We start from the raw sequence: 18,787 nt of genomic DNA on the forward strand, positions 1-18,787 counted from the left end.
AGAATTTTGCTTTTATCATATTTGGCTGTTGAAATTTTCATAAACATTCTTGCTGATAACCCCTTTTGGTAGCAGAAAACACATTCCAGAGATCTTTTACTGTAGCTGTGTTATCTGTTTTGACAGAAGCAAAAGTTTATAGTTTCTTAGTTATCTGGATTTCATACACCATACTATTAGGTGAGTTAAGTATCATTCAGCTCAGACATCAGGTTTTGAATATCAAACACTCAAAAAGATGAACTGTAACAAAACTGCCTGAAAACTGCTAGTCTGATAAATTTTCAATGAACTGTTCCCAAAGCAATTAAAAAATGGAAAACTGTTTCCATAAAACTGCAGTACATTTACAAACATTCCAAATGGAAAAAAAAAGGTAAAACAACGCTCCTAGAAAACAAATAAATGCACATCAACAAACTGTTTTTAGTAAGAACTTGATTAATGGGAGTAATACCTGTCAGCATTTTAGAGCAGGAAGTTGAAGTCTAATGATTTCTTTTTTACTGTTTTCCTGTTAGCTGGCATAAAAAGAGGAAACACCTGCTGCTATTGATTTTCTGCCATTATAAGACTGCTCACAGAAAAAAAGATCTACATAGGTTTTAGAAAAGTAGTCATTGCCTCAATCAACAAGGTTTTTCATTGATGCTATAAATTGGTGCATGAATAATATGTTCATCTTGTAAACAAAACAGGTCTGGAGATGCCTGAGCTTACTTAACAGCACCAGGACATGTGGCAGCTGCTCTGCAATGTCACTTCGAACCTGTCACAGCTCTGAAATGTTGCTGCCTTGATCAGTGGAGACAGCATGAGCTTTCATCCATTTTAAACATATCTTTGTAGTGGTCACATGTTTCTTCTCTCTTGAGGCATGGTGGAATGCGCTGGACAACTTAATTTTAAATGCTGCCATTACACTGTCCTCATTTGCCTGCTCTGAGTTTGGGCTGAACTCTGAGGAGGCTGGTTACTCCTGTGGGAGCCATCACCAGCTGTCAGACACATCTCCAAAAGAGCTGCCTGTTCTCCATCTGCAGTGGGATCACTCCAGGTGTGACATTAGTTCAGCTGAAGCTCTGCTCTACAGCACTCAGCATGTGGCTCTGCCTTTTCAACAAAGCAACCAGTTTAGTGATTGCATTCTAAAATTATTTACTGGTTTACACATTTCAGAACAGAAGAATGAAGGAAAAGATGTTTTTACAAAGCAGTCACTAGAGTTGAGAAGGAAGGGAAGGGAAGGGAAGGGAAGGGAAGGGAAGGGAAGGGAAGGGAAGCGAAAGGAAGGGAAGGGAAGGGAAGGGAAAGAAAGGGAGAGGAGAGGAAAAAATATACTCCCCCAGGAAAATCCAAACATTTAGTTTCAATACTTATTCATTAAAAAAATAATAATTTTATTATAGTTGATCTACATTTGGACAAGAAAGTGGGCTTGAACTTCAAGAGTAAGAGGGTTGTTCATTAGGTCTTTAAAATGCTTTAAAAATGCTCCAACAATTTTAAATTTCTTATTCATTTTTTTAAAATGGACAATTTAGTGAAAAATAAACTCTTCCTTTAAAAGATTTGCTTTGACAAATTAATATTTTCAGATAAATAATCTTTAGATTAAAAAAATCCTTAATAGCCCTATTAATTACTTTTCAAATAATGTGAGGTTTTTTTTTTCTCCTCTTTATCATGAATATGTAAACAATCCCTAAGAGTTTCTTGGGAAGTTCTTTTCTCCTTCTTGGAAAAATATAGGTGCTAATAGAGAACAAATATGGAAGTGCAGTTTGGTTCATGGCAAAGGCCATTCCTTAAAATGCTGGGGAGAATCCTCCTCCAGTGAAGCATTTCCCATTTGTGGAAAGATCTTTTACTAGAAGATTGCATTGTAGTTTCCTCCCCGTCGAAGAACTCCATCCTCCTTGCTGAGCAGGAGGAAAGACATGTATTTAGGTCTTACAGACAAGAAGAGTGAGCACCAGGTACTCACATCAGTGAAAATTTCTGTCCCTCCCAAGTTTTAGTGACTGTTTTCTCCTGTTTTTGCTTGCAGCTCCGATTCTGATTCTGAGGAGGAGCCAATTACAGAGGAGGAATTAGCCAAGCTGAAAGAAGAGGTAGAAGAAAAAAAGAAGCTAATTGCCACACTACGAAACAAGCCATGGAAGATGAAAAAGAAGCTGGCTGTCCTGAAGTATGTTTTGATTTTCATGATGACTATCTGCCATCCTTATTTGCATTGTGTACTCTTCTCCTGAACTTTTGCTTTATTTCTAGATCTACTGATAAAATTAACTTCAAGTCATTTCTGATCTTTATTTCCTTCCATTATGTGCTGTCAGAGAAAGTGGATTTAAATGGTATTGCAGATCAGTGCTTTTTTCATCTCTGCAGACCTGAAATCAAATATGAAAAACTTAGCTCTTATTTATAGGTTTCCATAACATACCCTACTAAAGGCTTTCCTTTTCTTCATTTGATAAATTTTTATTAAGTCTGATGCAGGCCAAGCTGACTTTCAACAATAGCTCAAGATTACTGGGGTGGGAATTGCAGATTTTCTTTTCCGTCTGTGTTTTTTTTCCTGACATTTTTGGGAAAGAACAGATTTTTTCTGAATTTAAGAAAAAAATAAACCTTTTTTTTTGATTGGAAACAGATTAACTTTTTATACATTTTTCAGTATGCTACATACAAACCTACCTTTGCCCTAATCCACTAGGGCACATGAAACTGGCTTAATGTACAGAAATTTATTCCTTTGCAGAAGCTGCTATGCTGATGTTTTAAAAAGCTTGTCAGCCACTGTGGTACTGTTCAAACACTAGTAAAAGATTTGTCTGGGTTTTATTAGACACAACTAACAGAGAGAAGATGGTCCTTGCTTCAGAGTTCTCAATACAGATAGAGAACATAAACATGATGGGAAGAGAGAGCGTAACACAGGTTGAATCAACAGTGGTTGAAAAAAGCAGGATGGAAGGTCTATGATGTATTTTTTCTCTGGAAGGTAAAGTCATTTTGTGGAGGATACTAACAAAGATTTTGAATATGTGTTGTGAAAGAAGGGGACACAGAGCAAAAAAGAACAGAGTACGTAGCAAATGTATCACAGAATCACAGAATTAGTAAGGTTGGAAGGGACCTCTGGAGATCATCTAGTCCAACCCCCCTGCTCAAGCAGGGTCACCTAGAGTATGTTAGACAGGGTTGCATCCAGGCGGGCCTTGAAGATCTCCAGAGAAGGAGACTCCACCACCTCTCTGGGCAACCTGTGCCAGGGCTCCGTCACTCTCACAGGGAAGAAATTCCCCCTCACGGTCAGGCAGAACTGCCTGTGCTTCAGTTTCTGCCCATTGCCTCTTGCCCTGTCACACGGGACAACTGAACAGAGTTTGTCCCCATCCCCTTGACACCCTCCCTTCAGGAACTTGTACACATTGATCAGATCCCCCCTCAGGCTTCTCTTCCCCAGGCTGAAGAGGCCCAGCTCTCGCAGCCGTTCCTCATAGGGCAGGTGCTCCAGCCCTCTGGTCATCTTTGTAGCCCTGCGCTGGACTCTCTCCAGTAGCTCCATGTCTCTCTTGTACTGGGGAGCCCAGAACTAGACACAGTACTCAAGATGAGGCCTCCCCAGGGCTGAGGAGAGCAAATGTAAAGAGAAGATATTGTGAAGATTAGAGAAAGTTCAGGAAAAATAGATAAGCAGATTAGAAAATTATGTAAATGTTTCTTTATTTTCTGTAGTCTATAATTATAGGATCATCACCAACATAAAATAAATTTTTTACAGCTGTATCCTTATTATTAACTGAGCTTCAGCTTTTATAGTTGTTTTTTCTATTCTAGCTTTGACCTGGGCCGGTTCTCTCAGTTTGCTTTTATGACATTACAAAAAAAGAAGTAGTTGAAGTCCACTGGCACACATTTATCGTGAAGGTAAATTGTAGCAGTGTCTTTAGGACATTGTCGATTAAGCACAGATAGAAGTCTTTAATCAGTTATGTAAATCTTACATGATATAATTAGCTCAGCCATGGGTCTGGGTTTGAATCAGGAGCCTCAATGAACTTTTGCAGATCCCCTCCTGGTGAGACCGAGGGAGAATATCAATCTGTTCTTGCCTTAAAAATCTACAATACTGTGAAATGTTTGTAATTAAGTGAGCACTCCTAGTCAGCTTCATTGACTGCTGAACTACTGCACTAGACAGTTTTTTATCCTCTCAGTTGGGCTTTCACAGTTATACCAACAGTAAGTTTTTGAACTTATTATTTATCTAAGCAATGAAAATTAATTCTACATTAATATTCAGTATTGTTATCCCTATATATTCAAGAATGTGCAGCAATTTTATCTGACTGTCCATTAACTTGATCAACTTTTACATTATTTTGTTTCTGAAATTCTGAGTGACTAGACTTGCATTCAATTTGATTTGCTCACATCAGAAGGTTTATGTTAGTACAAAATATGCATCAACGCACTGTCTGCGAGTTTTGCAAAATAATGTTTTTTTCTATACTTTGCTGCAACTCTTTTTGAAGTAGGCTTAGAAGCACTTTAGTAGCTTATCTGTCCTGGAGAAATATGTATATCAAGTGGAAATGACAGTTCTTCAGAATAGCTTCTTTATTTTGAATTTACTTTTATTAACAGTAGAATTACATTTACCGCAATGTACCTCTATCAAGAAACATTCCAAAAATAGTCACTATTTTTTCTGGATAATCTCATTTAGTTACGCACAGAATCAAGCATATCTTGACAGATAAAAATAAATAAATCCAGAAAACTGCTGGAAGAAAAAATATAAAGGAAATAATATTTAGTCATGTTTTCAAACATATTTGCTGAGAATTAAGTGTTTAAGTGTTTGCATCGGTTTCTTAGAAGAAAATCATGGAACTTATTAGTACTCAGTACCTTTAGGAAAATCAAAACCAAACATTTAGATGCCATAATACAGATATAGATTGTATTTTCTAAAGTCTTGATTGTATAACAGGGTCTCTGGAGCCTAAGTCCAAATGTGTTGCAGGGAGAGACTTTATGTATTTATACTGCTTAAAATCTAAGAACTAATATTTTTATAGCAGTGGCTGCTTTATTACTAACATGTATAAGTAGAGTTTAGGATATCTGTAAATTTGTTTTGGATTAAAGGACGTTATTTAACTGTTATTCTGGAATCGTTAGGCTGATAGATTAGCATTATTCCTGTATGTAAGAAAAATGGGCACAAACTGGCTTAAAATGTCTTAAACTCTTCAATCATTCTTACTCTTGAAGGTTTTGGTAAACAATTATTGTTCTTTCCCTGTATCATCTGCTTTTTTGCTTGTGCCTATGTTTGAATATTATGGGATGTGCAAGAAAAAGCAAAAAAAAAAAAAAAAAAAAAAAAAAAAGATAGAAGAATGAACTTTCCTATTATTTGCCTTCCAGCTTCCACAAATGGGAAATGCTTCACTGGAGGAGGATTCTCCCCAGCATTTTAAGGAATGGCCTTTGCCATGAACCAAACTGCACTTCCATATTTGTTCTCTATTAGCACCTATATTTTTCCAAGAAGGAGAAAAGAACTTCCCAAGAAACTCTTAGGGATTGTTTACATATTCATGATAAAGAGGAGAAAAAAAAACCTCACATTATTTGAAAAGTAATTAATAGGGCTATTAAGGATTTTTTTAATCTAAAGATTATTTATCTGAAAATATTAATTTGTCAAAGCAAATCTTTTAAAGGAAGAGTTTATTTTTCACTAAATTGTCCATTTTAAAAAAATGAATAAGAAATTTAAAATTGTTGGAGCATTTTTAAAGCATTTTAAAGACCTAATGAACAACCCTCTTACTCTTGAAGTTCAAGCCCACTTTCTTGTCCAAATGTAGATCAACTATAATAAAATTATTATTTTTTTAATGAATAAGTATTGAAACTAAATGTTTGGATTTTCCTGGGGGAGTATATCTTTTCCTCTCCTCTCCTCTCCTCTCCTCTCCTCTCCTCTCCTCTCCTCTCCTCTCCTCTCCTCTCGGGAAAGTCAATTTCTATGCAGCTCTAGTGACTGCTTTGTAAAAACACCTTTTCCTTCATTATTCTGTTCTGAAATGTGTAAATCAGTAAATAATTTTATAACACAATCACCAAACTGGTTGCTTTGTCAAAAATACCTTCTGTTGAAACCTGACTTATATACTTATTGCTGAAATGGCTCTCTTAATTGAGCTGCACCACAAAATTAGATCAGATCTAATTTCTAGTTTACATTCCTGCATTTAAAAGATGCATTTCAAATAGCCTCTGATTATTCTCGGAAGACCCATGAGTCAGGATAAGCCTCTGGAGCTGCTGCTTCTTTTGCGGTTTGCAGATGGGGGCACACTTGTCCCTGCTAGGCTCCAGCCCCACTGGTGACACCATGCTGAGACCTCTGCAGGTCTGGAGAGGGGAAGGAGGAGGCAGAGGCAAAGACAGACACAAAATAGAAATCAGCATCTCCCCCCACCCCTCCGTCCCTAATCATAAACGCGTTAGTCTTCAAGCAAAGGACAGAGCAGTCTGTGCTGGAGCCCCGCTTTTTCTGTTTTCATAGAAAAATGCCCTCCTTCAGAAGGTCCTCTACTTTTTCTCCTGCTAGTTTACAGGGTTTATGAATGCTGGTGTTGCACCTCATCTGTGGGAGATTAACCAGCCCAAATTAGCTGAAGAGCTATTAGCTGGCCATCAGTCATTTCTTACCAGAATGAGATTTAGAGAAAGAGAGTTAAACTATCAAGACATTTTCTGAATTAGAAAATGATGCAAAAGATAAAACTCATGGGGCCACAGCTTCAGTTGCTGCAAGTTGGAAAAGCTCCAGGGAAAGCTATACCAATTTATAGCTGAGAGTCTACTTTGGAGAATTGTGCTCCTTTCTGGGCCTTCTCCAAGATAGATTTTGCACAGATATGAAATTAATGAAAAGATTTAAAAAGCTGTGCTACTGTGTTTAGCTCTTGAATCTTATTTTCCTTCTTAGTATACTCCACATTTTACATAAAGGTTTGTGCTATAAAATAGGAAGGGCTATTAGCAGCCATGCAGTTTATATCTATTAACGAAGTCTATTAAGTTACCATGTAATCAGAGAATTGTACACAAGGACCCACAAAAGCGCTAATAGTAGTCTCAGTTTAGAGGTGTACATCAAGCCAATTAGAAAACTATCAAAACAAACAAAATAGTGCTATGAAAAGAAGGCAGTGAAATGTCAAGCTTATGGATTTTAAAGGACTCCCTATTAAACACAGTCTATAAAGAGATTCAGGAGGAGTTTTTAGTTTTTCTAAATAATCTAAGGAACAGTCTCTTCTTCAAGAGTCGGGGCAGAATATAGTACAATGATTTTAAAATATTTTTCTTTAATGCCATTTGCTTTACTACAGAACTCAAATTATCCATCAAAACAGATCAAATGAAAACAGAATTTTCTGTAAGCATACAAAAAATAAAGATTCATAAGGTGCCTTTGTGAGATGGAGGAAATGTCTCTTCTTTGGATGTTGTATTTTTTATACTCCAGTGTATCTGTATTTCAATTCTTTTACTACGAACATACTGGCAGTCCCTGAGGCCAGTGTGGCAGTTCGTGAAGCCAGCTGGGTATTAAATAACACTATAATTTGCCCATTATTTCTGCTGAACTGGTTTTCAAGTGAGCCCCTGCCTGGCAACAGTTTTTTTGTGGTCAGTTTTGAGCCAATCTTTTCAAGACTTGAAGAAGTCCTCGGTGATCAATATTAATACGACATTTCTTTTTAATGAGTTTTAAGGTCTTGGAGACTGAAACCTTTCTGAACTGTTACTGAAAAATGTGAGCAATACACTTGAATCCTATTCATTAGCAACAACCTCTGAGAGCTGTAATTCATCCTCTCTCTGCAATGCTGAAGTGCTCAAAGTACCGTACATCTAGCACTTTGGAAGCTGTAACTCAACACCTACTATTAATAATTAACTCAGGCTTCTCTGGGACAATAATGCTTGGCCCCATGCAACATTTAGTAGTTCCTTGTGTTGGTAATTCAATTAATAAGGTTTCTCTGAAGCTTCTTTAAATTCACAGTTAGCTAACGGGGTACACTTTGGCCTATCTTGTGATATAGATAATTTACCTATAACACATGATACCAGTGATTACAAAGCTCGGTTTTGTCTCTCTGTGTTGTTTTTGACACGTCCTCATGTTAGCTAAGTTGCATTACTCTCAGGCAGGTGTGCATATGTTTGTCTGGGGTTTTTGATTGTTGATAAGGCATCTAAAATAGGACCCCTGGTTTAAGGCTCCTCTTTACTGCTCAGTCTTTCCCTCTGCTTCCATATTTTATTTTAGTACAAGAGAAATGGAAGAAAGGATAAAGTTTGGTAAAAGTCTTTTAGTTTAGACATCAAGGTAGAAATCTGAATTAAATGACATAGTGGATTGTACTTAACAAAAAAGAGCATGTGTCACGGACATAAAAAGGTCATTGCAAAACCATTCCATGAGTGAATACTGCTATGTTGGTACTGAACTTTTAAAGCCAGGACGCTTAAGCAAAAATGAGGGAAAGTTTTTCTTAACCTACAAATCAGAGAAGTCAGGAGCAACCCAGTGGGACTCACATGGAGAGAGGGAAGAAAGTACAAGGCAGAGAAGGAAAACACATTCTGTTTGATGGCTTCAACATCATCTGGTGGTAATGCTTTCCATATTATTGCCTTGCACATAATAGCAACAGACATTCTCTGCCTCATTACCCATAGACCCTGTTTCAAGCTCTACGTTTGCAATAAATTTGCTTGTCACATATTTCATTAAAACTCCAGTGAGAGTTTTGCATGGAATAAAATTATTACTGAGATTTGCATTTAACTACCGATTAAATAAGATCTGTAAATTACTCATGCAAATATTCCTGGCTACAGCTAATGGATAGGATGCTATCAGGCACGTAACTCCTCTATATGCTTCTATGTGGTGGGATTTTCTTATGACATTTAGTCTCTCTAAATGAGACCTAGCCTCATACTCTCTGGTATGAAAACGCTCTTTAAAATATCATTGGTAAAGAGAAATCCACTACATGCAAAAAAAGGTAAGACATGCTTGTAACTCTTTTGACACATGAAAGGGATTTTACTCTTCTCCATTTTACAAAATAATTAGACATTTCTTTCAACTGCATAATAATGTCATACAGCACGTACTATATTTTACCTGGTAGATAAAGATTTTGGCTATTACTTTATAGAAATGGGCAATGTTAACAGCTATAGTCTGTTTGTTTGAAATACCTTGTTGTCATAATTAGAGGGGATTAATTTTGGCAAAGACGGAATGAAGGGTGACAGGAGAAGTTAGCCACTGGCAAAGTGAAAACAAGGAAGCATTCAGGAAAGTCAGCAATATTAACTGTGGAGATCTGTATCAAACAGCAAGGTTTTGGTCTGTCTTGAAAGCCTGAAGACAGAGAAGGAGTTTATATACCACTCTAAAGAGTATTTTAAATATAGATTTGGTAGAGTCCAGGAGATAGAGAGGGATAAGAAATAATTTTTTTGTGTGTGTAGAAAAAAAAAAGAATATATTGCACACAAGGGAACACATGGCTTGAAATCAGAGTTGAAAATATTTTTTTTAATGACTTATTGGGAAAAGATCCTTCTTGTTCTGGCTTAGCTTAATTTTATAGCAGAACATACTTATTTAAGACTACAGATGCAAAATGTGTTCATCAACATTGTGGAGGATTAGTTATGCTTATGGTTGCTTTAATATTATTCTCTTGAATTTCTAACTTACTGCTTCAATTAAAAAAAATTGAAAATTTTAATGTTCTGCAGCAAACCTATGTGTAATCAGTGACTGGAGGAACAATTTTTCTATGGCTCTGTAGCTTTTGATTTCAGTAATTTTTCATGAACCTCTTCACCAAATCACAGAATCACAGAATGGTTGAGGTTGGAAGGGACCTCTGGAGATCATCCAGTCCAACCTCTCCCTGCCCCACTCAAGAAGAGTCATCTAGAGCACATTGCACAGGATAACATCCATTTAGGTTTGAATACCTCCAGAGAAGGAGACTCCACAACCTCTCTGGGCAACCTGTTCCAGTTCTCTGGCACTCTCACAGGAAAGAAATTCCTACTCACGTTCAGGTGGAACTTCCTGTGGTTCAGTTTCTGCCCATTGCCTCTTGTCCTGTTGCATGGCACTACTGAAAAGAGTTCAGCCCTAACCCCTTGGCACCCTCCCCTTAACGAATTTGTACACATTGATAAGATCCCCCCTCAGTCTTCTCTTCCCCAGGCTGAAGAGGCCCAGCTCTTGCAGCCGTTCCTCATAGGGCAGATGCTCCAGCCCTCTGATCATCTTCATAGCCCTATGCTGGGCTCTCTCCGGTAGCTCCACGTCTCTCTTGTAGTGAGGAGCCCACCAGAACTAGACACAGTACGCAAGATGTGGCCTCCCCAGGGCTGAGCAGAGGTGGAGGATCGCCTCCCTCCACCTGCTGTCAGTGCTGTTCCTCATGCGCCCCAGGATGCTGTTGACCTTCTTGGCCACAAGAACACTTTGCTGGCTGATGGTCAACTTGTTGTCCATGAGGATTCCCAGGTCCTTCTCCACAGAGGTGCCTTCCAGTAGGTCAGCCTCCAATGTGTGCTGGTGCATGGTGTTATTCCTCTGTAAGTGCAGGACCCTGCCCTTGCCTTTGTTGGACTTCACGAGGTTCCTCTCTGCCCATCTGTCCAGCCTGTTGAGGTCCCTGTCAATGGCAGCACAGCCCTCCTGGTTATCAGCCACTCCTCCCAGACTGGTATCATCAGCCAACTAGCTGAAGAGCTACTCTGTCCTTTCATCCAGGTCACTGATGAAGAAGTTGAACAAGACTGGCCCCAGTACTGACTGCTGGGGGACACCACTAGCTACAGGCATCCAGCTAGATTCTCCACCACTGAGCACAGCCCTCTGAGCTCTGCCTTTCAGGCAGTTCTCAAACCACCTCACTGTCCACTCGTCTAACCCACACTTCCAGAGCTTCTCTAGGAGGATGTTATGGGAGACAGTGTCAAAAGCCTTGCTGAAGTCAAGGTAGACAATGTCCACTGCTCTCCCCTCATCTACCCAGCCAGTCTTTCCATCACTGAAGGCTATTGGATTGATTAAGCATGATTTCCCCTTGGTGAATCCATGGATCATCTTGGATCTTCCATCACCTTTCCAGGGATGAGGGTGAGGCTGACCAGCCTATAGTTGCTTGGTTCCTCCTTCTTGCCCTTTTTGAGGACTGGAGTGACATTGATTTTCTTCATTCCAGTGCTTGAATCAGTTACAGCAATTGTTGGTAGGAGATTTTTCTCTTACTTCTTAAGTCAAAAATTTGATATGATTGTTTGAGGGATTGGTACAAGCCCAGTTTACACTGGTGGCTTTTATGGTACTACTCCATCACTGACTCCTGAGTTTACAAGGAAGCTGCCATCTGTTAGAACTGCCTTATATCTCTCCAAACAGTGCAAGATTTTAAACCTTGAGGACATTGATTTAAGCTGGACTCTTGAACACTGATTTCCTGAAGCTAGAAGAATCGATTTTCTCTAATTTATTTGAGATGGCTAGAATTTAAAAGCAGATTTTTTTGCAAATTAAAATGAAAGGATGAGATGTTAGTGCTTAGCCAGAAAATCTCTGAAGTACTCAGAGGACTGTCTCAAAGCAAAAATCTAAGGGCTCAGTTAGTGTCAGGCAAAGATAGCTAAAGCACAGAAAGGTCAGACTCCAAGATCCAGAAGACACATGATCTGGAAGAACAAAATTCAGAAAAAGAGATCTAAAGCCTTGACAGATATGGACTCAGTTTGTGAAGAACACTTTGAAGGAGTGAGCTGATGGGATATGTGACGGTGGTAGTGATGAGGGAGCGGGGTCTTTTATTTTTCCATCTGTGCCTTGTGCCTTGTGTGCCTTCTGCTACGTAAAAACAAAGAGTGACTGGCTTGGGATCCACATTCTAGTGTGTGCCTCTTCACTTTTGCTAACCTATGTCCCAAAGAGGAAAATTGGGGCTCAGATGGTGGCAAAGGCATGTCGACCACTAGAAGAGCCGACTTTCAAGCTGGTGCCTCACCGGTATGGTGAAGATATGAACTACAGAAGGCAACAGAGCAGCTCTGTACTCAGAGGGCTCCTGGAGAATACATGATGGATTCAGCAGCTTTATATTGCATCACCTCAGTTATGGCATGTCATTTTTAAGTTTTGCAGTTTGACACAATCTTTTCACTTTCTCATGTGGCTTAAATCTGTGGGATGGAGCTATAGGCATGATATTTAATTTCACTCAGCGAACTTATCTGCACAGCTTCTAGAAAGAAATATGTAACAATTAACACTTTTCTAATTCTCTACTCTTCCCCATGCACATAGTGTGATAACTAATGTAATAAAAAATGCTTGTCAATTGTCTCACTTGATGGTAAAGCAGTTATTCACTCTGATGCATACATTTAAGGCTAAGAAATCCTACTTTATCTTCCAGTGTTTTAGATCAACACATATGGCCTTTAAGACATATTTTCTACATAGAGAGACAATGGAATGGAAGAAATATTAGTACATTCTTGATCTCATCTATTTATTGCTTTAATACATGGACATCAAGCATTTTAAAACTGATTAAAAAGATCTCCCTTTCATATTTGCATCACTAGGGCATTATTTAATTTCCATATCTTTATAAGGTGAAAAGTAATATTGTGGGGGTCACTGAAGCTACACATATAAGAAATGATTGAGAATAGTACTATTAAAGATGATTTACACAAAAATTCTGAAAGGCTGAATTAAAACCAGTCTTAAATTGCTCCTCAAAAACAGAGGAACCAGGACAACCTCTGAAAAAAATAATAAAACCAAATAAATTTCTGTTAGGTAGATGGACAAAAACAGTGGTTCAAAAGATGAGTAACAGCTTATAAATGAAGCAAAAGGACTTTTAAGAAAAGAGACTGAAACTACAAATATTAGATAACCTTAACTGGATATCTGCAAATATATTTGAATTAGAGCAATGACTCAAGTTCCATTTTCTTTTTGCACTACCTATGATTAGTCTTCTGTGAAATACAACCTCTCAGAGCTTCTTTTCTGCGTATTGGTAAGGAACAATGTTATACAAAAATCTGTGATGGGGAAGGGGTTAGGACACACCAAAGAAATGTATTACAGTGGTAGAGACAATATCCTGTTTACAAACATATCATCTGTATCTTTCTTTTCCCAGGGAAGCCCAGCTTTTTGTTGAAAAGTTTGAAGGTGCCCTTGGGAAAGGAAAAGGAAAAAAGTTCTATGCATACAAAGTGATGATGACCAAGGTAAATATATTATTTCATTAAGTTCATGTAATGCAGACAGAGAGCCTGTGGTAGATATTGCCATATGTCCACCTGCTTCCAAATAAAATTCCCTGTTTTATTTGCATTTTAACTCTTTTTCCATTGCTATCCTGTGCAGATTTTCCAATGCAAACACGCAGTTTGACTGAGACTTACCATCTAGACAAAAGTCAAGTTTTTTTGAGTTTGATTTCATACGGGTGTACCTTGGCTTTCCTCTGTGAATTGGATCCAAAGCCTGAGGCCTGGTGTTTTCCTTGAGCCAACCCTTCGTGAAAGATCAGAAAGAGCCTTTTCTCTCCTAGCAGAAATGCGATTGGCATCTTCCTTGAGCCAATACTCCAGGGCTGTGTCAGCCCATATTGCTCAGCAGGAGCATAATGAAGGCTAAGCAGTTGCTGGTGAGAACCCAGTGTCCACACTACATATGTCCTGAAAGCTTTCACTTTGGGCCAAGTCTGGTGTGATCCTGTGGACTGTCCAGTAGCAGCTGATTTGGATTAATGCACTTTGAGTGCATCTCTTGGCTTAGTTTTATGCTCTGACACCACTCTGCAATGCAAAGCAAAGCAAAACAAAGTGTGGTAAATTGGGACTCATTTCTAAAACATGTTCCTGCTCCAAACTCAAATGTTATGCAGAAACACCGTAAGAATAATATTTGACAGGACTACATGCTATGGCCAGGTTTGCCCTTAGTTTAACTGTTTTTTCTGTGGGCAACTGTCACATTTTTGTGACTATGCATTTTTGTGCAGTCACATTCAATTAGTATTAATGTTCACAAAAAATAATTAGGTTTTCAAATTCAGCTGCGCACAAGAAGCTTGATTATAAAAGTTATACTTATCCAATAGATAAAATAGTGGTTTGAGTAGTTACAATTAAATAGCACAGCTTGAGCTCCAGATTTGAATTTTGAATAGCAAAAGGGAGAACAAATTAAATTCTCAGAAACAATTCTCAAAAATGAATGGTATGAAAGGAAGGGATTATTTAATCATTCTTCTTGTGGAAGAAATGGGGGCTTCAAATGAAGCCAATAGGAAGCACATCCAAAACCAACAAAAGGAGATGGTTCTTCACAAACTAGCACTTCTGCTGCAGTTCTCTTTGCCAAAGGATACTGTGGATGATTAAGGGGTTACATTGGCTCAAGTGGTAACAAGGAAAGTTCATGGCATAAAAACCCATCAAAGGGTTTTGAAATATGTAATAACCCCATCTGGCTTAGGAGCTGAGAGCTGAAAGAGACTGGCACCTGGGAGGCACTAAGAAGGAGGTGTTACATACTCTTATCCTCTTCTCCAGGTACCTACTTTTGGCTGCTACTAGATAAGGGATAGATGGAGCTCTGGCCTGAGTCAGCCTTACTGCTTTTTCAATTTCAAAGAAGAAATAGTTAAAATATATTTTTTCCAGATAATTCCCAGCAGAGCTAGCAGTATTGCTTGTTACAGTAACAAACTTCAACTACAGGTGGCTCCTTCCACTTCCCATGAGGATCTAAGACAGTGACCAGAAGTGGGCATGCAGATACTGAGATGATTGTATTTTTTTTTCTCTGTGACCCTTTCAGAAATGGATGAAATTTCAAAGAGATTTTGAGAATTTTAAGACAGCCTGCATACCCTGGGAAATGAAAATTAAGGAGATTGAAAGTAAGTACTTGTAGAAGGTAACAAAAGAATAGTACCTACTATCATATCGCTGAGGTATATGAGAATTTTAAAGCTATTTTTTATATTTTAAAAATACCTGTCCATATCAAATGTAAAGTATAAAATGTTATGAATTTATCTTTTTTCATCAATATTTATTGAGCTTGACATTACAGCTATTTGAAAATATATTTGAGACTGTGTTAGTCACTTTACAGACAAAAATCCCTAACACACAGATAATAGATTAGAAGCCAGTACTGAAATTAAATATGGAAAACTGTGAATACAGCTATTTTCCACCTTCATTTCATTTTGTCCTATGTAATTATTTCTGTGACCTTTTTCATCATTTTGAGCCTTATATAAGAGAATCTTTAGGCATTATTTCTGTCATTTCCAACAATATACAACACAGAGGAAAAAATCGTGATCTTGGATGTCATCATATATTAGGCATAAATGTAGACAAAACATTGTAGTTAGTACCACAGCAATGTTTGAGAGCATTTCTTTTACACAAGTCAGCTTTATGTTCCACTTCCAGTAACAGATTTAATGTCCAGCCTTCTCTTTAAAGGAAACTTGGCTTGACTTCATGGGTACCTTAGCAAAGCTATGACTCTGATGAGCTTCAGCTGAGAGTGTGATAGAGACTGATTTGGTCCTTATGGATGCAAGTTGTATCAAAATACAATGACCAGAATGACAGAAGAACAAGAAAATAATAAATTGTGAATTTTTTTGAGCTTTGGACTGCAAAAGAATCCTTGAGAATAACTTATATAAAGCCTTCAACCATATGTTCTATAGGCTGGTTTAGAGTGGAGCTTAGGAGAAGCTGCTGCATATATGTAGATAAAATTCAAACCCAGCAGCAACATTTATGTGGTCTCTTATTGGTCTGGACATGTAATGGACACCTTGAGGATTTGTGAGAGTGATATGTCTGTTAGGTTCTGTATGCGAGTAGTCCTGGCACAAGCGGTTCTGCCAGTAATAACTTCTAACAACCACATTTCTCTCCTTGTGAAATATGAATTATTTTTTCTAGTCCTGTGTCTGTATCTATTTATTTTTTGCTCTTGCAATGAAGAACATTTTTACTGTCACTTAGAAGCTCCCAAAATCACAGTAAGATAATAACTTTTAATAAGCTGGTGAGGTAAGATTGTGAATTTGCTCTTCTGTTACATTTTGTTCTATATGATCAGCTCACTGCTTAGGTGAGTTGCAGTTGCTTTCTCTTGCAGAAACAATCCTGTATTTTGAATATTAGTAATTTAAGAAGTGCAATTAAACTACAGTTTGGTCCTTTGGTAACTTAAAATTCTCTTTACACAAGTTGTGCTGAATGTGGCATACTGTACAATTTAGAGAATCCTGGTGGTGGTGCTAGCATCAACTTACCCGTAACCACTCTTTCTGTAGTTTACCAAAAAAAACTCAAGAAAGGTTGAAGAAAATGACTGGACACCAGGATCATTATTTAAAAGACAGATACCATGGTTAAACATAGCTATGTTTGCAGCGAGTGCTTATTTATGTTAGCTCCCACAAACTGTAGTCTCATGTGGCAAAATAGGGCAATGCGGAGGCACGTGGCCCACTGTGCATATAATAGCTCATTTTAGGAGACAGAATAGTGAAACAAGCAGTAAATGTCAGATTGTGACTGGTAAGGTAGGTTGTTTGTGCTGCTCCTGGAATTCCATTTGTGAGAGGGAGTAGGAATGAGATAGGACATTTGCAGTACCTGATGGGCAGTAATGCTTTATTTTCTATGTCTAAAGATAGAAGGGAATAATTATTTCTGATGATTCATGTTTTTCTTCTTAATTCCTCTGATTCTATCATTTTTGATTCCTTTGATTTTATAGCTTTTGTATTACATATTAAAAATAGACAAAGACTTCTCAGAAATTTAGGTAAGATTTTCAGAAGAAAAACAAAAATGTCTTAGGTAGGAAAATGGTGATTTTATCTCTTGATAAGTGAAAATATGAAATATATTCTCTCAGTCTGTTTCTGGGATATTTAAAGTTCTCAGCCATTTGATGACTTTAATTTTCTCAATCTTCCTGGATTATTTAAAATTAAGAAAACTTGACATCAAAGAAAATGCTCCATTTAAATCTATCTCATAGTTAAGTATGGGATGCCTCAAAGATCTGTGACACATAGCCAGTCTGAAACAAAGACTTGAAAATCATTGGTATATACAATGAATGCTCAGTCTGTGCAGGTTATACAAAAAAAATGAAGAATGATCTGGAGTTGCACAAGAAGAGTTTGTTTATCTGGTAACATCATTGCTTTCTGATAATCTTTAGATTATATACAAGAAGAAGCAAAGATTGGCCTTTCTGCCTAGCATGTAATTATTTATTAAGTATCTTTAAAGGGAGACAGAAAGATTTCTAGGTGACTGGTTGGAGTTTTCAGCTATTTCAAACATCCTGTCAGAGTTTAAAATTAGGTATCATATTGCATATTAAGAAATTTTAAGCAGTGTCCACAGTGGTCCTAGTTATTCATGTGACAATAGACTTGGTAGGAAGGGGAAATGGATTTAAAGGAGATTGCAAGTTCTTCTTTAAGAAGAGTTGGGAATCTTTTGTTTTCAGAAAGAGCTTTCAATTTTGCTAATGTATATTACAAAAATCAGTTGCAAACAGATCTGTAGCTCAGTTATCACACAGTAAATCTACATTTAAAAAAACAAATAAGGTGGGAGACAGCCCCAAAACAGAATACCAGTCCTCTACTCTTTTGACAGCCTGCCAACATATGAACATAACAAAATTCACTGGCTCAGTTTTCCACCACAGAGCTCAATCTGTATGGCTTCTTTCCATATTACTGTGTCCTTTGGCATGTTTAAACTAGTTTGATTGTTCTGTGATAATTTTGTCCACTAGAACATATACATACACACACACATTTGTTGTACTTCAACAGGCAGATGAGCTCATTTAAAAGGGAAATGTTTGTAGGTAGGATCTGCTCCTTCCAACAGAAGGACCATGGTACTAAAGCTGAATTTTCAGGCCAAAGAAATTAGAGGTAAAACTTGTATATAATCCTCAGTTACTGCTTTTGATACTATGCTGTGAGCTGTTTTCCTTCAGCATAAACGCAGCCATTAACTTAACTGAAGTTAGGTCTTATCCTGATATAGCAGGCATATTGATAACATTTAGAGAAAAAATTTATTAAACTTCTTCTGAGTCCTACAGGATCCCATTAACAGAACATGTAAGGTGCAGGTCTGTGAATGGAATAAAAGACTGGTAATTATGTGCAACTATTCTATATAGGGAAACTCTCCGTTTGGTTAAATGTGTGTGTGAAGGGATTGTTTATGCTCAACAAACCCTCACAGCTTTTAGCTTCCACCCAATTACTTCTCAGTATAAGTCATGTCTGCTCCCACATGAGGATGATTTGCATTTTCTCATCTAAAATCCCACTAGGGCTACTTATAAAAAATCCCAACCAAACATGGCAGTAACTGTTTATAATAGAAAATGAGGCAAGTAAATGAAATTTTTTATCCACTTAAAACAGCTAATGCTTATCCTTCAAACCTAAAAATTGTATCTGGACACAGACAAAACAAGACTAGTTTCAGTCCAAAAGAAAACCATTTTGCAGCACTAACAACCTCTGCCATATAAATTAATATTAGTGTGGGAATGTAATGA

The 18,787-nt window shown here is 37.6% G+C and overlaps 1 protein-coding gene across 1 annotated transcript in view; it reads left to right on the forward strand.

Moving 5' to 3' along the window:
* TMC1 (transmembrane channel like 1) overlaps nucleotides 1-18,787 on the forward strand; it is a 72,391-nt gene that overhangs the window by 15,584 nt on the left and 38,020 nt on the right. Inside the window, exons 4-6 of the mRNA XM_062599787.1 lie at nucleotides 2,051-2,191; nucleotides 13,308-13,398; nucleotides 14,999-15,080. Coding sequence (XP_062455771.1) covers nucleotides 2,051-2,191; nucleotides 13,308-13,398; nucleotides 14,999-15,080 — 314 coding nt within the window. The remainder of the gene's footprint in view (nucleotides 1-2,050; nucleotides 2,192-13,307; nucleotides 13,399-14,998; nucleotides 15,081-18,787) is intronic.

Source organism: Rhea pennata, chromosome Z (genome assembly GCF_028389875.1).
Source record: "Rhea pennata isolate bPtePen1 chromosome Z, bPtePen1.pri, whole genome shotgun sequence".
NCBI lineage: Eukaryota > Metazoa > Chordata > Aves > Rheiformes > Rheidae > Rhea > Rhea pennata.